Here is a 25,746-nt window from a genome sequence, read left to right on the forward strand (position 1 = left end):
GACAAAGGGCCCGGCGTCGGTAGCCAAAATGTGGGGGGGGGGCCTCTCCGTGGGTTGGATTCTTCTGCCCGATCCTGCCCACCAGGAACTGAGAAGAGGTTGTGTACCCCCGGATACATCCCTGGGCCCGGCGTGACCCCAGGGGAGGGTGGCCACTGTGCCCCACTGTACCTGGGGTGCTGCCTCTGGGTCTTGGCCCGGAGCCTCGGGAACAGAACACTCTGTGGGAGGGAGGCTGGCTGGGCCCCCTCCCAACAATCTGGTACTGCTTTCCTGGATAATGACATCTCCCCACCGCCACTGCTCCTGGGGCCAGCCGGCAGCCAAGTCAACCTCAATGAACCATTTGTCCCTTGTGTGAAGTGACCTCAGGGATGGGGACGTAATGGGTTTGCTATTAACACACCCCGCCTGGTGCTCTCTTACCCCCACCCCCCCCGCCCCAGCATGAGTCACTCGCCGAGATGACAAGGCTGGGCTGAGGGCCCCGACCAGGGGGATACCAGCTCTGGCCAGGCTGTGAGGAGATAGACCAGTCCCAAGGACAAAGGCTGCCCAGTGCAGAGGCCCGGGGCGGGGGGGGGGGCACCCCCAGAGGCTTCCCCTAGACTGTCTATATCCGGGGGCCCTGAAGCCAACCGAAGGCCCCTGTGTGTCTCTTTGGTTCCTTGGGCATCTGGGCAGCCGTGCCCCTGCCCCCATGGGGACAGACAGTCTTCCGGGAGACTCCTGCAGAGGGGGAGCTGAGGGGGTGAACCAATGTGGAAACTGGCCAGAGGGAAGAGGGACAAGACGGCCCAAGGCCTGAGGGCCAGCGGCCCCCCAGTACCTCTGGGATGGCGCCAAGTCAGAGACAGGTTTGGGGTGTCACTGTCTTTCATTAGTACTAAACACTCGGGCTCCCTCACACGCGTGGCCCCCAAGCTGGCCTCCCTGCCCAGGGTGTCCGCTCCTCCCAGCCTAACTGAGAGCTGCTGGTGGGACACTCTTTCCAGAATGCACTTCTGACCTTCACCTGCTGAAGATGGTGAGAGCCTAGCAGGGCCAGGCCCTCTGTCTCCATGCCCTCCGCTCCCGCCCAGCTGCTCCTAGTTCCCTGACAAGCCAGTGTCACACCTCTGTGCCTGTCCTCTTCTGTCCCCTCTGCGTGGTAGACCCCTGCCACCCTCCTTGGCTGGTTCATCCTTTTTTTTTTTTTTTTAATCTTTTTAAGTAGGCTCCATGCCCAGGATGGAGCCTAATGTGGGGCTTGAACTCACAACCCTGAGATCATGCCCTGAGCAGAGATCAAGAGTCAAAGGCTTAACCGACTAAGCCACCCAGGCATCCCATGGCCTTCAGGTACTCGGCTCAGATGCCACTTCTCAGAAGCCTCCCAGGAACCCCTGGGTGGAGGGACTCTCTTCCGGACCCTTCTGTGAGTTTTCCCAGTGATCAGGGCAGCCTCTGCCCCGGACGATTCGCTGGAGCAGGAAGCCAGGAATCAGCCTGCAGGGGTGACACTCCTCTCCTGCCACAGGGAAGAACACAGCCAGAGGAAGAAGGAGGCAATGAGCATCCCCTTGTCCATCCCCAGCCGTCCTGCCGGCCAGATGGGCTACCTTGTCCTAACAGCTGTTCTCCAGCAGAGAGAAACTTCCCACCTCAGGGACAGGGTGGAGATATGCCAGAGGGAGCCACGTCTACACTGGTCTCAGAGACCATGGAGTCTGGATCTCTGCGGTTTTTTCCATCCACAGGGCCGCAGACCTGGCCCCGGGCCTGCCGCTCCTGCCCAAGTGAGCACATATCTGGAGTGGCACAGCCCCCAGGGCGGGGCGGGCGGGGGTCCGGGGCTCAGCTGAAGCCACAGCACCAGTGGAGAGCAAACCCGCACACAAATCCAAGTGGAGCCTTTGGTACCAGGGGCATCATTTTCAAGGAGGTAAGCGCGGACATTCCAGACCAGTGAATCACCAGACGTCAGCACATCTCAACAGGGCCGTGGCCCACCCCACGGCTGGAGAGAAAGAAACAGAAGGAGCCTACGTGGCACATGTGGTCTTCTGGGCCAGCAGGGTGTGCAAGGCCCAGGACTGAGAGGTTCCCACTCGATGGTGAATGATCTAGATCATCTATCTAGGAAGAGTCCAGCATTGTCCAGTCGGGGACCTCAGATCTTCGAACACGGGTCCCCTTTCTGCAGAACCATGTGGCTTCCCTGGTGCCCACCCCATCCAGCCAAGCCTCAGGTGCCCGGGACACGTGCCCGGGACACAACAGCACCATACAACCGCTGTCAATCCCACGGGCCTCCCGAATCTGCCCACTCCCCGCCACGACCTTAGTTCTGAGCGGAGCTGACACTCAGAACGGTGACCCCGAGGCAAAGCAAGGTCTTCAAAAGGAGGGAAGCGCTGTGCGGTGGGACCCCCATTAAAACGAAGAACAGTGCTCAGACCTTCCAGGAAGACTTTGGTTAAGAAAGGAAGAAAGACAGGGCTGACGCAGCAGCGTGCTGGTGAATGTTTAACGGCCCGCCCGGCGGTGGGGAAATGCCTGATTTACCACATTTGCCAACTGCCGTGATGGAAATGGTCCCACCATGGCCAAGTTCAAGCCACCAAGAGGATGTGACTGGACGCAGAGTGGGCACGAGGTGCGCCCACTGCTAGCTGATGCGGTCAGACAGCCGCACCTGATTCGTTTTTGGGGGGGCGGGTGAGACGCCCACGGTGCCCCCTTGCCTCACAAAACAGTGGGGCCGATGGGGTTCGACTGGCAGGCCTAGCCAGTCGCCTGCCCGCGGGGGGGATGCGGGGCAGGTTTCCAGGGCTGCTCAGCGCTCAGGGAGAAAGACAGCTATGATGATCGACCGACGATGTCTGCCCCAGCCTCAGGACAGGTGGCTGGCAGCATGCATGCCAAGACAATTGCCATTCCTGACCTGAAGACATTTGTCTTGCCCCTCAAGCTCAGGGCAAATGTCACCTTCTTGATGAACTGTTTCCCAGTCTCCCCTTTCCCGGGAGTGATCCCTGCCACAGGGCTGGCCACCACTTTGTACTTACCAAGTGTGGCACAGACCCTAGGTGCCCTCCATCATACCTACTCTCCCTTTCTTGCACAGCGACAAAAGTTTCGGCTGGACCTATCGATGCCCATCTAAAGAAGACATTTCCCAGGTGCCCTTGCTGCTAGGAGTGGCCATGTGACTAGGTTCTGGCCAGTGAGAGGGGAGCTGAAGTGTTCAACTTTCAGGGAACTCCTGCCCCTTCCCCTCCCCCAGCGGGAGCATAGATGTGATGGCAGGAGCTGCAGCAACCATCTTATTTCATGAGATGGATGCTGCAGTTGAGGAGGCAGAACAGCAAACCAGCAGCACACCGTGTCCCTGCTGTGCTGGGCCACCACGATTGCTTACACTTGGACGGGGAGGTGGAAAAGAAGTGAATTTCTCTCTTGCGTAAGCCTCTGTGTTTCAGTTTTTGTTACACAGCCAGACAGCTCCCTGATAGACAGAGTGTGTGCCCACCATCCCACCAGTCTGGGAACTCCCTGAAGGCAAGGCAGAGGACTAAGCTTTATGCACTCAGCCCCTGGCAGAGTCTCATACAATCACAGCAAAATGAACAGTCTAGTTCACCCAAGTTTGTTTTGTTTGCTCGTTTGGGTACTTGAAATTGGAAAATAAAGGTCTGAGCTTAACAGAGGACAAACACTACCATAAGGCGGAGGGGACACCAAATAAATACATGCCCAGAGTAGGAGGCTGGGACTGCTCTAGAAAGTTCTGTGTTGACATAGATCTTGAGAGGTCACCAACACGAACAGCTGTGTGCTAGCTAGAACAGAACTGGCCACTTCAGGGACAAAGCATATGACCTTAGAACATCAGTAGGAGCTGAGGCCTGGGCTCCGGGTCGGACTGCTGGGTGCAGACCCAGGGTGGCCATTCACCAGGCAGCAGGATCGCCAGCGAGTTCCTTCACCTTTCTGAGCTGTCATGGATTCCCCCGTCTGTAGGAACGACAATCCCTAGATTGAAGGGATCAGTGACGGTAAGTGTCTGGCATAAAATAGGAACTTGGTTATTGGTAGCTCTCATTACCTATAACATACAGGTGAACCCCGTTTATAGCTGGACCTAGAGAGGCAAAATGGTTTGCCAAGGGCCACACAGCTGTGAATAGCGGAGTCAGGATCGGGACCCAGGCTGCATCCAACTCCATCTACAGTGCTCCTGCTAGGGAAGGAGCAGCCCGGCCGCGTATACGGAGTATGTGGCAATGATTCTGTAGGTAATCAGGATATTTGTGACTTACTTTGCAATGCACCAGAAGTAACAATAAGGTGGATGGAAGGATGGATAAGCAGACAGAGAGGTGATAAAGCAAGCATAATTCGGCATCGGTGGTGGAATCGCAGTGATGAGCACGTGGGTGTGCACCGTAAAATGCTCCCAGCTCTGCTGCATGTTTGACCATTTTCACAGTCCATGGAGGGAGGAGAGAGGTATAGGGAACCACCCCGCTGTTGGAGCAGGGGCAGGCCCCCAAACAGAGCCCATGTTGGAACACAGCCCTGTAAGCGTGGATGCACCTTCTCTCTTCTTCTGAAGACTGTCAGAGGGATACTTATTGACCATGTGCCTTAGGGGTTCAAAGGCCCTTGCTTCTCAGTCCTGACTATCCTCTCCCCACTTGCACCTGGAAGGTTCTCCAGTGGGGGGGGGGGGGGGCGGCGTGCTCGGCATGTGACAGATGCTAAGCAAACGTCAGCCCCTGCCCCACACCTTATCTGCCTGCCCAGAGAGTTCCCCCAGCAGCCTGGCCCAGCCACCCAGCGGACACTTCTGGACTTCTGGCCAACAACTTCTCCAGCTATGCTCCGGTCACCCCGCAAACATCCTAAGTCATAAATAAAGCACTAGCGAATGTCTCAATAGCTTCCCCTCCCATGGCGCCTACCCCTCTCCCCCCAGGGTTCTGTCCTGACGGCCGACCCTTGGTCCAAGAGCCCCTTTCCGGGGTGGTGCCTCCTGAGGCTGCCCCCAGCCCCCAGCAGGCCAAACGCGGACAGAGAAGCAGGCTGAAGACTGCATACAGTCCTGCTCAGTGCCTGGCCAGTGGGAGCCCCCCAAGGTGGGGCAGCCCCTCTCTGTCCTCCAGTCCCCACTTAGAGAACCAGAGAGAGGACAGGAATGGAGGAGGCCACTGCGGGCACCAAACTGTAGTGCTGGTGGTAGTGTATGGGGGAGGGGGGATGGAGGGAGGAGGGGGGAGGAAGGGGGAGGGGGAAGGGAAACAGATGGAGGAGGAGTAACAAGAACAGGAGAAAAACAGGAGGAGGAACAGCGCTTCCCAAGGGTGGGCCGGGTCCCTGCAGCCCACTGCATTTATTACATTTATGATTACTGTGACATTATTACCTGCGCTATCACCTCCTTTAATCCTGGAGAAGCCGCCGAGAGGTAGCTTCTCCATCCCCCCAGTTTCTCCATGGGCGGTAGAGGGGCAAGGAAGGCAGGAGCCTGCCGAGGCCCCAGGGATCAGTGGAGCTGCTGGGACGTGAACTCAGCCTGTCCAACCGTATGGCCCTAAACAGAATCAAGGGCAGCAGGGGCTGTGGCTTTGAGTCCTTGAAGAAGGCTCTAGAAGCCAGGGAGACCAGGCTGGAGGCCAGGCCAGGTGCGTAGTCCGTGTGACGCTCGGGAGAAGCTGTGTGGCACGTGGTGGGTGTTCACGAATCCCTGCGGAGTGGGGGCACTAACGGGGCCAGGATGCTACCCACTTCTGCAGAGCGGAGCTTCACGGGCAGCAAGAGTCCCTGTTTCGCGTGGCATCGCATCTAGGTCTAGGAACGCCCTCACCAGCAGGGAGACGCCACCCACCCGTCATTACTCAAAGATTCAGATGCTGGTTTTCCCCTGAGGATGGATCCTCAGAACCCTGCCACGGGAGGAAGAGGCCGGAGTGCTCCTAAACAGCCCCCCACCCCGCCCCCAGTGTTTGCACGGATCCCGCATCAGCCCTTCACCTTGGCAGGCCCTTCAGATGCCACAGCCACTGGACGAGAGGCAGGGGTCCGCCCATGATGTCACAGGTAGAAGGGGCATGGGACACACGCATGACCCACAACCCACGGTCAGGCTCTTCGCACACAGCCCCGTGACCTAAATGAACAGCCACCACAGCCGGGACACAAGGCAAGACCCCCCGTTGGCCAACGTTCCAGAGCAGAATGTTGGCAGCCGCCCGGGGGCCCTGTGCCGGGGGGCGGGGGCGGGGCGTTTGCCCAGGCTGACATGTGCAGCTCTCCACACACATGTGGCTGACAATCACCCATGCATCCGTGCCAGGAATCTGGCGCACAGCCTGCCAGCAACAGGGCGCTGGTAATCCCCAGCTGCTCTCCTGACGCCACTCGGAGACGCTGTCCAAGGCAGGACGGAGAGGGTCACCATTTTCAAGGTCACATACCCCAAAGGGAGACGCTGGGCCAGGGAACGGAGATAGGCATTCGGGCCAAAGCCATCAGCTCTCAGTCATGCCGGTCATCCGGGGAGGACCCACCCATTCATTCAGGATTTTATTGAGCAACTATTATAATGAGCCGAGCAGCACAGACCATCCAAATCATCAGCTTGTGGAAAAACATCCCGAGCTTTTCCTGGGCCTAATGTCATAGGAAGAACTTGGGCTTTTGGAGTCGCAGGGCCCTCGGCAGAAATCCTGGCTCAGCTAAGTTATCAGCTGGTGGAATCTGGACAAGTTTCTCAGCATCTCTGGGCCTCAGTCTCCTTGTGAAAGAGCAGGTCTCAGCGAGACGATGAGAATGAGTCTGTAGGCAGCAGTGGCCTGGGCTGGGTGGGTGGGTGGCCAGCGCACAGGACTAGGGCGAGTCCTCGTTGGCACATGCGACGACAGGCATCATGCCCGCGCTGCCCTGCGCTCCCAGTGGGAACGTTCACGCGGTGATCTACCCGTGCCCGTCCTTGGGGGCAGGGAAAGGGTAGCAGGAGGCCGCACGTCCCCACAGCTGCTTCTCCCAAAGCTTCCCGGAGGCTCAAGTGTCATTTCCTTCCCGGACAGCTGCTGGGTGCCCAGATCCAGCGGCAAGACTGGCGGCCCCCATAGCCAGCAGAGTGGTGACCGAAGGGGCTGACAGGAGGGGGTCTGAGCCTGACCAGTCACCTCCAGTGAGCCCTCCCTCCGAGCTGGGCAGGGGCTCTGGGGGAAATCCAGTTCCTGGGAGATGGGCCAGACCAGAGGGGTGAGGCTACAGGAATGCCCCTCAGCGTCCGCAACAGAACAAGGCCAGAGTGAGACCCAGACCTGATCAGGGTCCTGGTCAATCTGAGACCCACTTCACGTCTGAAGAGAACAGCCACCATCGAGCACATGTGTGAGCGTGTGTCCGAATGTCTGTGTGTGTGTGTGTGTGCAGGAGGGAGAGAGGCAGGCCTTGGGCAAATCCCTGTACCCCACTATGCCTCTGTTTCTTCATCTATAAAATGGGGATAACATTACCTACCTCCAAGGGTTATCACGAAATGAAAATGTGTTCATATTCATAAAGCGCTTAGAACAGTGCCTGGCACAAGACAAGTGTTATAGGTTTGCTAAATAGGTAAAAAAATAATAATAATAATAAGACACGTGTTATTACGTGCTTAAAACAGAGCATGGCATACGGCAAACATCAATAGCTGGCATTCCTGACTGCTGCCTCAGACCCAGGGGCGCAGCAGATGCGGGGGCCCTGTACCAGGGACCCTCGGCGGGGGATGTGCTCACACGTGCAGGAAGAGGCATGTGTTCATCCACACGTGTGACTATCTGCACACGTTTCCCCAGACCCGTCTGACACGGAGCTTAATTACGTCGTCGGGGCTCAGGCAGGTGGGCCACAGGGCAGAGGCTCCCTTTGCATAAGAACCAGAGGCAGCCAAAGACAAGGGGGGGCGGGGAGAAAGCGCTGTAGGATCAAGCCCAGCCTGATCCCCAGTCGTAAAGACAAAGCAGAATATGTAGGACCTAAGCGGAAGGCACCTCCCTCTTAGGCATGTTCCCCACATCATTACACTTTGAAAGTTAAGTTCTCCTCAAATAAGACACCTGGTCTTGGCAGTAACCTCAGAGGTCCCTTCTACAGCTTTCCTGAACAATCTCCACACATTCCCCACTTGAATACTTCTAGTCATGGGGAACTCACTACTTTGTGAACTGGCCTGCTCCATTGTCAGAAAATCCAGCTTGTGGGCAAAAGGCCTCTTTATGTAACGAGTCAAACTGCACTTCCTGGGACCTGCCCTGCAGGTATCCGGTCATAGGGGTGCGCTTTGGAGGAACTCAGACTAAGTCCTTTCCTCCTTCTATGTGATGACCCTCCAACTATTCAGCACAGTGACTGTAGCTCTTTTCTTTTTCCAGGTAATCTCTACACTCAAGGTGGGGCTCGAACTCATGACCCCAAGATCAAGAGCCACATGCTCTACTGAGCCGGCCAGGCGTCTCTGCAGCTCTTCTCTTTCTGTCCCTCCTGTCCAGACAACCCCACAGCACCCTCCCATCCCCTGCCCTGACTCACTCCAAGCGCCCCCCACAGCATGCGGGTACCCCCCACCCCACACCGGGGCCCTGTCTTGTGCACCCACATCCTCATTCACGACTGAGTCCTGGAGAGGGCCCCTCTGCAGAGAGAACCTATTGTAGGCTGAGCTGTGTTCTCCAAAAAGGCATGTCGAAACCCTAATGAACTGTGAAAGGGATCTTATTTGTAAATAAGGTCTTTGCAGATTTGATGGGAGTTAAGAGGAGGAAATCCTGGATTAGGGGGGGGCCCTAAACCCACAAGCTGGTGTCTCTGTAAGAGAAAGAGATGGCTTTGTGAACACAGAGATGCTCGGGGGGAGACAGCCTTAGGGAGCTGGAGGCAGAGACTGCAGCGGGGAACCTGCCAGCCGCGGAAGGCTGGCGGCCACCGCAGACCAGGGAGAAGCTGGGAGAGGATTCTCGATTCTCCCTCAGGGCCTCCAGAAGGAACCAGCCCTGCCTGAGGACTCCTGGCCTCTGGAACCATGAGGGAAGGAGTGTCTGCTGTGTGAGCCCCGGGTCTGTGGTCATTTGTTAGGACAGCCACAAGACCCGTCCAGGGACTGAGCAAGGATGGCCCAATGGCCGGTGTCCCCTCCATCCTGCGGCCAGAGTCTGCATCCGCTATTCTGTCTCATCCACCAGGTCACGCGGCTGTTCACCCGGAGCTTCGTTGGTCAGCAAGTACGTGCAGATCTTCCCACGCCCCACAGGCAGCGCTGCCCCGTGTTCCCAGAGCACCTGCGGCGGGGGCCCCCTGCCCCACGCACTGTCAGCACCTCATCAGATGCTGGGGTTTGCAGGGTAGGCCTGGACCCCGTATTTTCACAGGCTGCCCAGACAACTGAATCAGCTGCCTGCCCTCAGCCAATGTGGGGAGCCACTGAGTGGGGTTCTGGCCAAGGTTCCTTTCAGTGGCGACCCCATGATCCTGGCCCAGAACTCCAGGAGAAGACCCCACTTGGGGTGGGACCACTCCAGACCTGGGCACAGATGTGCCTCCCGAGGCTCCCAGAGCTTGGGACAGGAGCCACCCAAACAGGCCCTCAGCTGCACTGGACGCCTGGGGCAGGATCTGCTCTTCTGCACATAAACGGGCCCCACCCCCACCCCCACTTTCTGTTCCCCTGAATGTACAGCAACAAAAAGCTTAGTTTTGTGCCAAAGGTGGGGCCTGAAGTTTCCCAGAGTCCGGTTTCCTGCCAGGCCTAGGTACAATCTGTAGGACTGCTCGCCCCTGACTGTGTGTGTGTGCGCGTGCCCGCGTCCACACGTCCCACCTCAGGGCGGGGTGGGGAGCTTCGCAGACATTCCTGCTGGCGGTCAGGAAGATAGTAAGATGGAAAGGACAGCTGTGCACACATGTGCACACACACACTCCCCCCCCCACACACACACACACGCCCCGCAGGGGAAGTCCTTTTCCTTCCTTTCCTTTCACCTCGAAGGATCCCGGGCCTCATGAAACAAGACTGAACTCCAGAAATGTGAGCGAAGCGCCATGCTGGGCATTGCGGAAATCTCCAGCAGGCCTCCTAGGTGTGGTATCTGTCGCTTCTCCTGTCCCCACGCCCACCCCCGTTTCCTCCTCTGGGCTCCTCGAACCCTGGGGCTGCCTGCTCCGACCGCCACCTTTGCACTTGGGTGTGAATCATTTCCTCCGCGCGCACACAGATACACACGCCCCGCGGGAGCACAGACCAGGGAGAGACTGCTTGGGCGGCCCCCAGGAAGGGGCCTCTCTTCCCGCCTCCCGAGGGCCCGAGCAGCAGGGTGCTCGCCCTTCACGGCGTTTCTCTGGCACCCAGAAGACCCCTTCCTGTGCACGGGCTCTAGCCCTCAGCCCACCCCCCCAAAACTTCCTGTGGACCAGCTCCCACCTGCCCACACCCTCCAGAAGTTTCTCTGCAACCCCGTAAGCTGCTTCTGCTCCGTCGACACCCTCCGGGAAAAACGTTTCACCACCAGGAGACCGCGGGTCTCTGGCAGCCACACCTTCTCCAGCGCGGCCTGAGCCCCAGACCAAGTGAGGCAGGGCTGCTGGCGCTCCCAGTCCTCCCCGGCCTAGCAGGTCTGCCCCTGAGCCCCAGAGCCACAGCTGCCCCTTCCGTGAGTGTGTGGTGAAACATCCGTAACACAGAACAATATTCAGGTGTGCGTTTCTGCAGCAGTACGTTCATCCACACCGCTGTGCAACTCTCCACATGACCCATCTCTAGAACTTTCCGTCTTATCAAGCTGAAACTCTGTACCCCTCAGACACTAACTTCCCATTCCCCTCAGCCCAGCTCACCGGCCACTGCCTTCAACGAACGTGCCCACATATCTGCACGGGCCCCTGCTATCAACTCTTTGGGGAAACCCTGCTAGAAGTGGATGTGCTGGAGTGTGTGAGAATTCTAGGTTTAATTTTTTGAGGACCTTCCATGGTGCTTTCCATAGCTGCCAGCAGCCGAGCACGAGGGCTCCGATTTCTCCACATCCTGGCCAACATGTGTTACTCTCTGTTTTTTGGGTAACAGCCATCCTCATGAGTATATTTGCAAAGCCTCTAATGATTAGTGACACTGAGCATCTTTTCCTGGGCTTGCTGGCATCTGTGTGTCTTCTCTGGAGAAAGGGCTATTCCAGTCCTTTGTCAGGTTTTTTTTTTTAATTGGGCTGTTTGGGTTTTTGTTGTTAGATTGTAGGAGTTCTTTATATATTCTAAATATTAATCCCTTATGGATATGTGATTTGCAAATATTTCCCCCCCCATCCCGTGGATTGCCTTTGCCTTCTGTTGAGGTGTCCTTTGAGGCAAAAGTTTTTAATTTTGATGAAATACAACTTATCTGGTTTTTTTTTCTTTTGTTGCCTGTGCTTTTGGTGTCCTAGCCACGAAATTGTTGCCAAACCCAATGTCACAAAGCTTTCCCCTGTGTTTCCTTCTAAAGTAGCTGCCTCTTTATTTGCTGCTCTATATTCCTCAGTCTTGTTTTACGCTTTTAGCTAACCAGCTTTTACCTGTTAATGATTCTTTTTATTACATTTTGCTGTTCAAATTACTCTTGTGGTGTGGTTTCTGTTTCCTGCCTGGGACCTGACTGATACATCAAAGTAAGCAGAAAGAAGGAAGTCATGAAGATAAGGATAGAAATAAAGGAAATGAAAAACAGAAAAAAAAAAATAAAGCCAAAAGTTTGTTCTTTAAAAAGATCTACACACCATTAAAATCATAGCTAGACTAATGAGAGAAAGAAAGAGAGATGGAAAACATAAATTACCAGTATTAGGAATGAAGGGTTATCCCTAAGATCCTATAGGCATTAAAATGATAATAAAGGAAAACTATGAACAACTTTATATGAATAAGTTCAAAAACTTAGATGAAATGGACAGATTCCTTCAAAATACAACTTAGCAAAATTGACACAAGAGGAAGTAAAAACCTTGACTAGCTCTCTCTCCACATCAAATAAATTTAATATATTCAATTAAATATTAAATTCATTTAAATCTTTAATCCAAGTCTTTAATTTGTCATTAAAAAAAAAAACAACTTTCCAAGAAGAAAACTCTAGGGACAGATGGCTTCCTTGCTGATTTCTATCAAACACTTAAGAAAGAAGTAACACGAATTTTATGCAAACTTTTATGAAAAATGGAGAGGAGGATACACTTCTGAATTCAGTTCATGAGGTCGAAAAAACACTGACAAAGGCATTTCCAAAACAAAGTAACTAACCAAAAAAAAACACCACACCAATAATATCCTTCATGGATCTATATAAAAAATCCCTTACAAAAAACCAGGCAAATCAAATCCAGCAATGTATGAAAAGGATTACATATCATAACCAAGTGGGGCTTTTTCCAGGAATGCAAGCTTGGTTTAATATTCAAAAATCAATCATTGTAACTCACGCTACTAGTAGAACAGAGGAGAAAATAATGATCATTTCAGTAGGTACAAAAAGAGTATTTATCGAAGTCAACATCCATTCATGTTAAAAACTGCAGCAAATTAGGGAGAGAACAGAATCTCCTCAGTCTGACGAAGAGCATATTCGGAAAATCGATAGTTAACATCCTAAGTTCCAGCACAAGACGAAGATGCCTACTCATTTCTATTCAATATGGTCCTGGCAGTTCTAGCTAGTGTAATAAGGCAAGAAAAAACAATTAAAGGAATCAAGATCAGGAAGAAAGAAGTAAAACAAGTACTAGGATAAAAAAGGACTTTGACAAGGTCACAGGATATAAAATTTATATGCAAAAATCAAGGGCATTTTATATACCAGCAACAAACAACTGGAAATGAAATTTAAAATATATGCTCAATTTATAACAGCACCAAAAAATAAAATAGTTAGAAATAAATTTAACGGGTGCCTGGGTGGCTCAGTGGGTTAAGCAACTGCCTTCGGCTCAGGTCATGATCCTGGAGTCCCGGGATCGAGTCCCACATTGGGCTCCCTGCTCAGCGGGGAGTCTGCTTCTCCCTCTGACCTTCCTCCTTCTCATGCTCTCTGTCTCTCATTCTCTCTCTCAAATAAATAAATAAAATCTTTAAAAAAAAAAAAGAAAGAAAGAAATTTAACAACTGACATGAAGATCTTTTCACTGACAACTGATTGAAGAAAAAGGTCTTTAAAAATGGAGACCTACCATGTTTATAAGATTAGAAGAGTCGATGTCATTAAAATGTCAATTCTCCCTAAATTGACCTATAGATTCAATGCAATCTCAAAATTCACCCAGCATTTTTATAGACGTTGACTCTCTACTTCTAAAATTTATAAGGAAATTATAAAAGTGTTCTTGAAAAGACCAAGAACATCTAGGGGCACCTGGCAGACTCAGTCGGTAGAACGTACAACTCTTGATCTCTGGGTCGTGAGTTCAAGCCCCATGTTGGGTGTAGAGATTACTTAAAAATAAAATCCTAAAAAATTTTAAAAAGAACATCTAAAGCAGTGGTTTGGATATATTGGGAGAGCTTATTTCAAGGCTTATTATGAAGCCACATTAATCAAGACAGGGTGGTCTTGGCCAAAGAATAGACAAAATATGAATACAACATGATAGACTCTGGAAATAGAACCACATATACAAAATCAATTGATTTTTTTTTTGAAGATTTTATTTATTTATTTGACAGAGAGAGAGAGAGAGAGCACAAGAAGGGGGAGTGGTAGGCAGAGGGAGAGGGAGAAGCAGGCCTCCCGCTGAGCAGGGAGCCTGATGTGGGGCTCGATCCCAGGACTTTGGGATCATGACCTGAGTCAAAGTCAGATGCTTAACTAACTGAGCCACCCAGGTGCCCCATCAAAGTAAATTGATTTTCAACAAAGGTGCCAAGGTACTCCAATGTCTTTTCAACAAATGGTGTTAGAACAACCGGGTATACATACTGAAAAAACAAACCAGCAAGCAAAACCCAACATGATGAACCTTAACCCTCTACCTCATACCATACACAAAAGATGATTTCTAAACCTAACATTAAAGCTATAACCATAAAGCTTCTGGAAGAAAACACTGAAAATATCTTTGCCACTTGGGAGCAGGCAAAGCCTTCTTATAAAGAACACAGAAAGCAGTAACCACAAAGAAAGGAATTTGTTACGTTAGATTTCATCAAAATTAAAATTACAAACTTTTGCTCGTCGAAAGATATCATTAAGAAATGAATATGTAAGCCACAGAGCAGGAAAAAACATATTTGCAATACACATATCTGACAAAAGACCAGTATCCAGAAAGAATAAAAGTCAAGCAACCCACTTTTATTTTTATTTTTTTAAAAGATTTTATGGGGGCGCCTGGGTGGCTCAGTTGGTTAAGCGACTGCCTTCGGCTCAAGTCATGATCCTGGAGTCCCTGGATCGAGTCCCTGGATCGAGTCCCGCATCGGGCTCCCTGCTCGGCAGGGAGTCTGCTTCGTCCTCTGACCCTATCCCCTCTCATGTGTTCTCTCTCTCTCATTCTCTCTCTCTCAAATAAATAAATAAAATCTTTAAAAAAAAAAAGATTTTATGTATTTAGGGGCACCTGGGTGGCTCAGTTGTTAAGCATCTGCCTTTGGCTCAGGTCACGATCCCAGGGTCCTGGGATCGAGCCCCGCACTGGGCTCCCTGCTCCGCGGGAAGCCTGCTTCTCCTTCTCCCACTCCCCCTGCTTGTGTTCCCTCTCTCGCTGTGTCTCTCTGTCAAATAAATAAATAAATAAAAATCTTTAAAAAAAAAGATTTTATGTATTTAATTGCGAGAGAGAGGGGAGAGGGGAGAAAGAGAGAGCAGCAGAGGGAGAGGGAGAAGCAGGCTCCCCAGTGAGCAAAAAGCCCAATGTGGGGCTCGATCCCAGGACCCTGGGCTCATGACCTGAGCTGAAAGCAGATGCTTCACTGACTGAGCCACCCAGGCCATCCCCAAGCAACCCACTTTTAAAATGGGCAATAGATTTGAAAAGACCCTTCGCAAAGGAAAAATAGATGAGTCCGCAGTAAGCACATGAAAATGTGCTCAACAGCATTAGTCATCAGGAAAATGCAAATTAAAACCCTAATGAGATACCACTACACACCCAGCAGAAGGATGGAATTGTAAAGAAGGACAGCACCAAATGTTGGCGAGGACGTGGAGCAACGGGAACTCTCCTATATGGCTGGTGGGCGTGTAAAATGGTACAGCCACTTTAGGAAAAGATCTGGCAGTTTCCTGTAAAACTAAACTCATACCTACCTACCCTCTGGTCCAATAATTCTACTTGGTGTTTACACAAGACAAATGGAAGCATACGCACACACAAACACACAGAAGTTGTATAAGAAAGCTCATAGCAGGAGTGCTCAGCTGGCTCAGTGCACGGAGCATGCGATTCCTAATCTTGGGGTCGTGAGTTTGAGCCCCACGTTGGGGGTTGAGATGACTTAAAATAAAACAATCTTAAAAAAAAAAAAAAAAAGCAAGCAAGCAAGCAAGCTCATAGCAGCTTTATTCATAAGAGTCTCACCCTGGAAACATGCAATGAACACCACTCAGCAATCATGGGACTACTAGTGATGGCAGAAACATAGATAGATCTAAAAAAAACACAAACTGGCAAAATTAATCAATAGTGGAAAAGAACAGAATTTTGGCAGCCCCCAGGCAGGTGGAGGCAGAGACTGACTGGCAAGGAGCATGGATGGTGATGCTCCGTATCCTGATAGGAGTTCAGATGCACAGTGTAAGTCTACGCCCAAACTCAGAGTGCTACACTTAAGATCTGGGAGTTTCGTGGCACATAAATTTTACCAAAAGAAAGAAAAAGAACCATAAACAAATACTGGACTCTAGCTAGTGAGATGCAAGCTGAAATATTTGTAGGGTAATGTGTATGGATATCAGCAACTTATTCTGAAATGGATCCCTCCAAATCCCATGGATTGTTGGCAGATGGAGGGAGGGACGTGGGTTGAAGCCAACAGAGCATAACGTACGTTGCAGAGTCTCGGTGGTGGACGTGGGGAGGGGGGGTTGGCGCTAGAATTCTTTCATCTTTCCTGTGTGTTTGAAATGTTTCATAGTAAAAAGTTGGAAAAATTTTAAAGAGACTGAGACATATCAACCACAAATAGGAAGAAGAAGGATGTAGCCGGAGCCCCCTCCCCCAAAGCAGGAAGCCCCCTGGTTTCGGGGGAGTCCTTGCTCCCGCGCCGGTGCCTTCCCATCCTCGCCATGATTCCCGCTCTCTCCACCCGCCACTTCCCACCAGTAGCGAGCAGCCCCGGGAAGTGGAGATAACACCGGGCAGGCAGCCTGTTCCCGCAAATTCGGTGAGCCGGAGATGGGCAGGGGCTGTCTCTCGAGGGCCTGCACTGCCACCTGCTGGGGGAAAGGCTTTCTGCAATCCGTCTCCCTTCGGGTTTGCGGCCTCCTCCCTCCCCAGGCCTCACCCTGCCCCTCACTGAAGTAAGGGGGGGCACCCAGGCCTGGGTGATGCATGTTTCCAGAACCCAGGCCCCTCTGTCCACTCCTCCCCAGAGAGGTGCGAGCTGGGGTGGCGGGCCCTGCAGGGCGTTCCCTAGAGTACCCCCCCAACCCTTAAACACACAGCACAGAGGCACAGCCCAAGCCCCCAGCCCACCGTCACCCCCAGCCCCATCCCTCTCCCTTGCACTTGGCGCCATCGGGACCAGGACACGCTGAAGATGCTGGAGCTTGGAAACATGCTGACATCCACCATCCCAAAGCTTATTATCAGATAACATCCTGTGACATCTCACCCAGCCCCACGGTCCAGAGCCCTGCATCCTTGAGTCGAAATGCCACCTGGAGAGGCCCCCTGGCCCCTGGTGGGCGGGCCGGGCAGGTTGGGGGGGGCCGCCTGTGTGCACACCAGGGGCAGCAGGGCTAGAGAGGGGTGCAAGTCCGAAGCGAAGCCCGGAAAGGTGAGGTCTCGGGCCTGGGCGAGGCTTCTGTGCTCACCCATCACACCACACCAGGTGGCTGGTGGATGGTCGAGGAGCGCACTAAGTAGCAAGCAGGGCTTGACCGAAACATGCCCTGTGTGGGCCGGGGATGCCCAGGCACCCACTGTCCGCCATCCTGTGAAGGCAGCTCTTGAGTCTTCGTCGCCCCCCCAGCCCTTGCCAGCTGAGTAGAAACGCGGGTGCTGGAGAGGCTGCAGCTCCGTCCGCGCCAGCAGGAGGCGCACTAGCCCCTGGCGGGAATGTGGCATCACACCGGAGCTAACTGCCTGGAGACGCGGGACCTTGCGTGACATGAAGGAGCGAGCCGCCTGTCCCATGCTGCAGTTCCTCTCGAGGCTGCCCGCTCAGGATCACTGTCCCAGGACTCAGGCGGCCTCAGCCTCACCCCACGGTTGGCCAAGCCACAACCGGCATACTCCTAAGAGCCAGCACCCTCCTAGTGGGGACGGCGCAAGCCTCCCTCCAGGGCAGGGCTGGGCGGCAGGTCAGTGCATCTGCGACCTCGGCAACCACCCGGGGTGCCCCCAGCAATCGGAGGCCCTCCCTCTCCCACTGCAAAGAACAACTGCAGCGTCCCCCTTCCCTCCAGGCCTCCCTGCTTCCCCTCCCAGCCCGCCGCAGGTGACTCAGCAGCCGCTGGGCATTCAGGGCCCATGGCTCCCTCCACAGGGCACCCAGCAGGTCTCCCCAGCACAATCTGACCCGGATCCACCCCTCGCCTTGATGATCCAACCTCAGGGCCTTTGCATTTTCTGTTCTCTTTGCCCGAAAGCTCTTCCTTTGGACGCTGGCCTGGTCAGGTCCTTCCGGTTATGCAAGTTTCAGCTCAGTGTCACCTCCTCAGGGAGGGCATCCACTAATTCCCCAACACACACACACACACACACACACACAGGGACATGCGCAGCAGGTAATGATCACATCACCTGTTCTGGGCTCCTTCACAGCCTTCGTCTAGAATCATCTATCAATGTGCTTATTGGCTAGCTGCTTGACATCTAGTTCAGGTGGAGACCCACAGGAACAAGGGTTGTATCCTCCTCGCTCCTATAGGCCGAGAACCTAGGTGAGCACCTGCACATTGCAAGACCTCAAGAAATATGCAAAAAGTGAACGGGAACGGCCTGAGCCTAATGGTGCTGCAAACAGGACCCCCGCTAATGAACGACAGGAGGTGAACTCCAAGCAGAAGACACCCCACAGATTGTTGGCCCTCTGGGGGGGTGGGGTAGGAGAGTGGCAGCAGAGCCCCACGGCCCCGCCATACTCATCTGCTCCCACAGATCCACCCAGCCCCAAAGCATGTAGTTTTTATAGCAAAGTTTCAGGGCTGGTGCCTCTTCACTAATTTCCTAGGGGTGTGTTGCTTTGTTTACTCAGCTTTGCTCAAGTCAGAGTTTCCTCATTAGTTTAAAGAAAAGGGGAAAAAAAGAAAAAAAAGGAAGGAGGATCTGAAGGTCTAAAGGCAGAAGTGCTCTCCACCACGAGCTGAAATGCACGTTGCTATCTGTCTAGAGTTCAAGCTGTGGCCAAGACATTTCTCCAAGCTCAGGCCACTTGTTAGGAGGAAATCTCCCCCGTTTCTCGGTCAGGTCCCACCCTACCCTTTGCCCGGTCACATGCCCAGCCCAAAAGGAGCTGAATCCACAGCCGACCCCGTCAGCAGAATCTGTGTGTGGCTGCTGAAGGCGTGCTGAGTGCTGAGGGCCTCTGGGCAAAGGGGTTTGAGTGGCAGCCTCAGGACAGAAGTTTCTGTCACACAAGAGGGGTGACCAACTCTGAGCAGGAGGCAGAAGAAGCCACGTGGGAGGGCGTGGGTGGAGAGGCTTCCTGAGAAGGAGCATGGAGACAGACCAATGGACACTGAGCCCCACACCCTGCCACAAAGACAGCTAATGTCTCACACAGACTGGGCAGGGAGACCCCAGAGAAGTAGAGGTACCTCCACACGGTGGAACCCAGAACAGCCCAGGCTGGCCTCCACTGTCAGCCCAGAAGGGCCCGGGGGGCGGGCATAGCACACATCCAGCTATGGTCCAGGCCAGAGCTGAGGCTCTGTGGCCAGCCTGGGGCAGGGAAGGATTCAAGGCCTGGCCCAGCCCAGGATTTCCCCACTCCCTGCCACCCAGAGGAGCCAGCCTGGGTGTGAGGAAAGAAAAAGAGCGAATCAGGAACCTTACCTCACCCCATATCCAGAAATTAACTCAAAATGGATCAAAGGTCTCAACGCCAGAGCCGAAACTATACAACTCTTAGGAAAAATCACAGGGGAAAAGCTTTGTGACAATGGGTATGACAGCACATAAACACAGGCAACAGAAGAATGAACAGTAAAATGGGATTTTGTCAAACGTAAAAACTTCTATGCATCAAAGAACACCATCGCTAGCGTGAGAAGGTAATTGACAGAATGCGAGAAAATACTTGCAAATCACGTAGCAGATAAGGGATTAATATGCAGGATATATAAAGAACTCCTACAACCAACAACAACAAAAAAACCCAAAACAACCCACTTAAAAACTTAGCAAAGGACTCAAAGAAACATTTCTCCAAAGACACACAGATGCCAACAAGCCCGGGAGAAGACGCTCACCGTCTCTAAGCATTTAGAGAAATGTACATCAAAACCACAGGGAGACACCACTTCGCACTCACTAGTTTGGCCATTATCCAAAGAAACAAATAAGTAAAAAAAATAGCAACGTCAGTGAGGGGCGGGGGAAATTGGAACCCTTGTGCCCTGCTGGTGGGAATGTGAAATGGTGCAGCCACTGGGCAAGCAAGGACGGGAGCTTCCCAACAAAATTAAACATAGAGTTCCCACCCGATCCAGCAACTCTGCTTCTGCGTATGTACCCAGTATGTCTGAAAGCGGGGACTCGAGCAGATATCTGCACACCCATGTTCATAGCAGTAGTTGTCACAGAAGCCTAAAGGTGGAAACAATGTACATGTCTCTCCAAAGATCAAAGAAGAAACAATGTGGTCTATCCATAGAATGGAACAGTCACTCTGTCTTAAACTAGGAAGGGAACTGACACCTGCTACAACATGGATGGACCGGGAAGAGATTATACGAAGTGAAATAAGCCAGGCACAGACAGATGAATAGTGCATGATTCTACGTCTATGAGGAATAGTCAAACTCACAGACACAGGCAAGTTGGATGGTGGCTGCCAAGGGCAGAGGGGAGGGAGAAAGGAAAGCTGATGTTCTGTAGGGACAGAGTTTCATTCTGGAAGGTAAAGAAGTTCTGCAGATAGATGGACGGTGGCCCAATTCTGTGAACGTACTTATTAAATGCCACCGAACTATATACCCTGAAATTGTTAAAACGGCAATTTGTATGTTATGTGTATTTTACCACGATGTTTAAAAAGAGTTCAGAGTCCGGCACAGAGCTCCGGGCATCCCTGGACCCTGCAGTCAGGACCGGGGAGCTCTGGGCAGGAAGCAGGTCAGTCTCCTGGCTGGCTCTTGGAATCCCAACAAGGTTGAGTTCTCCACACCCCACCAGGCATACGTGACCCAGTGGAAAAGGCTAGTGGCCACACCAAAAGGTCCAGAGTGGGACAACGAGGAATCTGAGACATCCAGGATACATCAGGACTGGAGTGGGCTAAATGGTGATCCCCAAAAAAATGCATGCTCACCTGGAACCTTGAACATGATCCTATTTGGAAATAGGGTATTGTGAGTGTAATTAAGGTAAGGATCTGGAGATTCATCATCCTGGATTATCGGGGGGGTGGGGGGGAAGTCAAGTCCAGTGATGAGTGTCCTCATAAGAGAGAAGCAGCAGAGCTTGGGGACACAGAAGGCTCTGTGACAACAGGCAGAGACTGGGTGATGCTCCTACAGGTCAAGGACCACCGGGGATCACAAGCAGCCCCCAGAAGCCAGGAGAGGGGTACAGAGCCTTAAGAAGGCCTTCGGAAGGAACCAGCCCTGCCAACACCTTGAATTTGTACTTCCAGCCCCCGGAACTCTGAGAGAGTCTGTTGGTGTTGCTTTAGGCCGCTCAGTCTGTGGCACTTGGTTTCAGCACCCCTAAGAGACTGCTCCAGGGACCAAGTCCCTCGCCAGTCAGAGCCAGAAGAGGAAGGGGGCTGGGAAGGCTACTGGCTACTCCTCTGGTCTTGGAGATGAGGGAAATAAAGCCAGAGAGGACAAAGCAGGGCCAGGCAGCTTGTGACCCGCAGTGTCTGTCCAGGACCAGGGTGAGAAATGCCCGGGGGACTCAGAGACAAGCAGGGACAGGTGATGGGTGTCCAGCTCCCTGCCCTCCCCCTGACAGTGGACACCCTGGGAAGAGCAGACCACCAGCTCTTCCCCCCTGCCCCCACCTCCTGGCTGAGTGCTCTGTGCCTCACTGTGTTGGGCAGACACCCAGCCACGGACAGACGTCCAGTGACGGAGCAGCCGGCCCTCCCAGGACCCCACATCGACATCCATGACAGAGCAGAGAGCCTTCCACATTCCCTGCATGCAACTCACCCGCGAGGCCTGTTCCCACCCTCCCCGAGGCCCAGCTGAGCTAAGTAACAGCTCCCCAGTGGAAAGTTCCCTTCTTGGAGATTCTCTCCCTGCTGAAATACAAGCACTTGGAACAAGATAAAACTGCTTAATTTGTAAAAGCCACAAAGCCAGTCCAGAACAAGGAAAAAAACCCGACCCTTGGCTGGAAGGAGCGGCCTTCTGTGTCTCAGCGGCCAGTCACTGCTCCGTGACTCATCCCTGCCCTGCTGACAAGCCCTCCGGCATCTTCCCGGGGCGGTGGGGGGAGAGGGGGAGCCTCCGAGAGGGCTGGGGCTACCCCACCGCCCAGGAGGACCCCAGGCCCCAGAATCACAAACCAGGCAGGAGCCCAGTGCTGCCGAGAGAAGGAGCGAGCAGATGGCAGGGTCCTGCATCTGCCTGCACCTGCCCCAAGCCCCTTTCCCCTCCCCATCAGCTCCTCCTGGACAGCGCCAGGCAGTGGCCGAGAGCCGGCCGGACGCACCTCAAACGCCAGCCCCGTGGGGCACGGGCAGTGGCAGTTCTGTCTGGAAGTGGTCGGGTGGGGCACTGGGCCGGGCAGGACACCCTGGCCCCCAGCCCCACCTCTGCCCAGTATGCGGGTGGGGACTGAGGTAGTTGTCACAATTGCCTTACCGCAAGACAAGCGGAGAAGGAAGGAGCCTTCGGGAGCCCCACAGAGCAGGCTCAGAGGCCCACCAGCAGTGGGGTGCTGCCTTGGGCCACGCCAGTCCAACCCCTTCACATTACAGGCTAGGAAACTGAGGTCCCAGGCCACAGAGGGACAGGATGGCACTCATTTCCCTGGGGGGTGGAAGGGGGGGTGACACTGCTTAGGAGCTGAGTTATAATCAAAGACCAAGGTCAAGATCTGAGCAGGTCTGAGGAACACGTAGGGAAAGGGCTTGAGGATTTCCATTGTCATTCATGTCTGTAACCAGTTTCTAACGAAGCTTTGAAAGAAAGAAGTAATTTTTAGTGACAACACATCCCTATGAGAATTTCATCAATAGTACCAATTTTTCCTCAGGCACATCCTGAGAGAAAGTCCCTTTTTTATCCCTCGCAGGCAGTCCCAGCCGAGGGCGGTGGCACCTAGCGTAGCCGTAAAGGTGCAGAGCTGACCGTTTTCAAAGGCAGTTTGGTTCAGTTCATGAACAGCTGCTGGGGTCTGGCCAGCCCAGAAGGTTCCAAGAGTGTTGTCACTTCCCAAGGGTCTCCTCCCCACTTTGTGTCCTGGCTCTCTGCTCCCCCGGTCACCCATCTGGGCCGTGGTTTGGTCATCTGTGACATGAAGGCTGGACCCACGGCCCCCGAGGCTCTGCAAGCCAGGCTGGTGAAGTGACTGTCCTCCCAAGCCCCGCAGGGACCCTGTCAACACCCCGTGCCAGGCGAGCGCAGGGAACTCTGGCTCCACACCCCTCTACCCCAGCTTGCCCATGTGACTGAGCTCACAGCTTGGTTCTGCGGGTCTGCATGGCTGCCCCTCATCCTGTGGCGGTCCCAGTGGTACACACGTGCACACACACACACACACACACACGGCCGGTCAGCAGCTCTCCTCCCGGGCGCTGCCCCATCAGCCCTGACATCCCATCAGGATCTGATCAGCCCCTGGAGCAGCAGATAAGGAGAAGCCTCAGGACGGGCCACCCTTTCCTCTGGCCTCTTTGGGAGCCCCCCAACACACAGTGGCAAGCAACAGACGAGGGGCTATGGCACCTGTGGGGTGACATTCTGAGGCTTACCAGGACCCAGGGGTCAGCGTGGAGTAGCTGAAGCCCGAGGATGCCCCAGAGCTGCCTGGTGGACCTAGGACGCCTGAGGGGCACACGGTAGGCAGCAGGCGCTGTAATGAAGGGGACTTACTCATGATGTCAGACACTGACCGAGTCACAGCGTGCCACGGCTGGCTGAGGGGCGGGGAGCCTGACCCGGGACAGGGGGCCATCTAACAGGGATGACTCAAGCCAGAGCTGCCTCCTTTCTCTGCAGGGTCAGCGCTTGCACCACCCTGATGGCTCTGTGCCCGCTCTGTGGGGGTCGGCAGTGAGAACGGCCCATCTATGAAATGCTGGACCCCAGGGAGAGCAGGGATGGGTCCAGACCCGCGAGGCCCCTCTGGCCCAAGGACCAGCATCTGCCCTCCCTCCGTGCCCTGATGTGACATCGAGATGCTCTAAACAGTGATTCTGCTCCAGAATCTGAGCAGAGCCCACGTCTGCTAATCTCCCTGGCCTAGAGCGTCCCGCGGTGACCCTGGAAGATTGTCACTCCCCCTCCCTGCTGCAGGGTTCCCAGGTGAGTGAGGACCTGAGTGACACCCCCGCCCTGACCCCGAGGGGGATTCACCTTGGTTAATGCCCCAACCTTCTAGGACCAGCTCTGTCTGCCGTGCGTGGGCACACACACGTTTGCACGTCTCCTCTGAGCACTGGGAGCTCCACCCCTGCAATGAACTCCTGGGAAGGCACCAAAATGCTATTTCAGGGAGGAGACCGGGGCAGCCTTGAAGACGGACTTTGGCTGGCGGCAAAAACACAAACCACACGGTGGACAAACCAACCAACTAGCGGCCCAGATGCCGCCACCCCAGAGCCGGGAGCCGGCCGCCGGTCCCCCCACCCTTTCCCAGAGCGCGGCCCCAACGGTCTCAGCACTCCCAGCGCCTCGAATGCACTGGGGACCGAGTGAGAATAGCGAGGGGAAGGAGAGCAGAGTTTCAATACAAGCCAGACTTCGTGAAGCTTAGCTCTGGGAACACTGTGTCCCACGACCTCAGAACAGTCGAAAGGAAAAGAAATATGTCCACAAAAATGAATAAAAGTGACCCCGGGTGCTTGTTTCCCGAAGCACAGACGCAGCTCTGAGTTAAGGGAGGGGGCAGCGAGTGGCCTACCTGTGATCCGGTCTCTCTCCATTACTACGGATATATTTAGCAGCAGGCGGGAGTCCCGGCGGCGTCCCCCTTTCCAGAGGCGTCCTCCCCTTCTCACCCCCGACGCCCTCCCTCTTTCTGCCTCCTCCTCTTCCAAAAACACTCTTTGTCTGGTCTAATTTCTTCAATCTGTTGCAATCACGAATGCATCCAAATTACCACATTTCCATGTGCTGATCATATGTTTGTGCCCCAAACTGAAGTAGCATTGTCTCTTTGAATCGGGGAGGAGAAGGGACCGAGGCAGAGCCGAGAAGGCGAGGACGGCGGGGCGGGGGCCGGACGTGGGCCGCGAGCCTCCCGAGCCTCCCGCAGCCCCAGGGTCCCGGCCGGACCGCCGTCTGGGCTTTGTGCGCGCAAGGCTCCAGAGGGGCAGCGTGTGGCTTCCGGCGGCCTGCTCTCCACCCCCTCTAGCCCCTCCGCCAGGCCTGCAGCTCCTTTTGAATATCCACTTGGAGAAGCTTAACTTAGCCTCTTGGAAACCAGCTCACAGTCAAATTCCTGGCGACTTCCAACGTCTTTCATTTTCCCCGGCCCGCGACGCGATGCTACGCTTCCTCCGGCTGGAGCGTTTCAAAAGCCTAGTTCCTGCGTGCCTGCCTCGCCTTCCCTGCGCCGCGGGGGCCCTGCAGCCCACCCCGACCCCCGGCTTCGCCCCAAGGAGGCAGGCGGCCACAGAGGGCTCCGGAGCACCTGCCCCGACGAGCCCGGCGGAGCTGCCCCGTGGCTGCCCGGTGTCCTGTCAGCGCCGGCGGTGACACAGTCCACTGGCCGTCCCACCCAGGCCAGTGGGGGGTGAGGGGGCGGCGCGAGGGAGACTTCCTGGAAGGTCCCACTTGCTCATGAGTCAGTGCGTCCCCAGCTGTCCCCGGGGAGGGAGCCTGGCTCCTCAGCATGGTTCCCCACACTCAGCACTTCTCTGGGAGGGGCCCCCCAAGGCCTGGCTAGGGGCTCAGCTGTTTCCCGCTCTTCCCCTGGGGTCCCCCGGGGGGCTGCTCACCTGGCAAACTCAGGGGGGAACCCACCAGCACCTGGTCAGAGTCAGGGGGTTGCCCATGCACATCTGGATGGTGCCGGCAAAGTTCCCATCCCCTCCTGCCTGGGACAGGACCCCAAATGCAGTCTCCTATGTAGCAAGGCTGTCTCCTTGGGGGCGGGGGCACCGAACAGCAACCATCTCCCCACCCACCCCAAAGCAGAGCTTGGAGGACAGCCCCAAAAGCGGCCTGCCTGCTGAGGGAAGGTGGGAGCA

General features: G+C 54.3%; 1 protein-coding gene across 2 annotated transcripts in view; it reads right to left on the reverse strand.

Moving 5' to 3' along the window:
- SEPTIN9 (septin 9) overlaps window positions 1-25,746 on the reverse strand; it is a 151,823-nt gene that overhangs the window by 104,429 nt on the left and 21,648 nt on the right. Inside the window, exon 1 of one of the 2 annotated variants that reach the window (XM_035025909.1) lies at window positions 24,456-25,221. The exons of the other annotated variant lie outside the window; for it this stretch is intronic. Coding sequence (XP_034881800.1) covers window positions 24,456-24,477 — 22 coding nt within the window. The 5' untranslated portion in view covers window positions 24,478-25,221. Of the gene's footprint in view, window positions 1-24,455; window positions 25,222-25,746 lie in introns of those variants that run through there. 2 annotated transcript variants of the gene reach the window in all.

The sequence above is a fragment of the Mirounga leonina genome, unplaced genomic scaffold (genome assembly GCF_011800145.1).
Source record: "Mirounga leonina isolate KUSES-001 unplaced genomic scaffold, KU_Mleo_1.0 Mir_197, whole genome shotgun sequence".
Lineage (NCBI taxonomy): Eukaryota > Metazoa > Chordata > Mammalia > Carnivora > Phocidae > Mirounga > Mirounga leonina.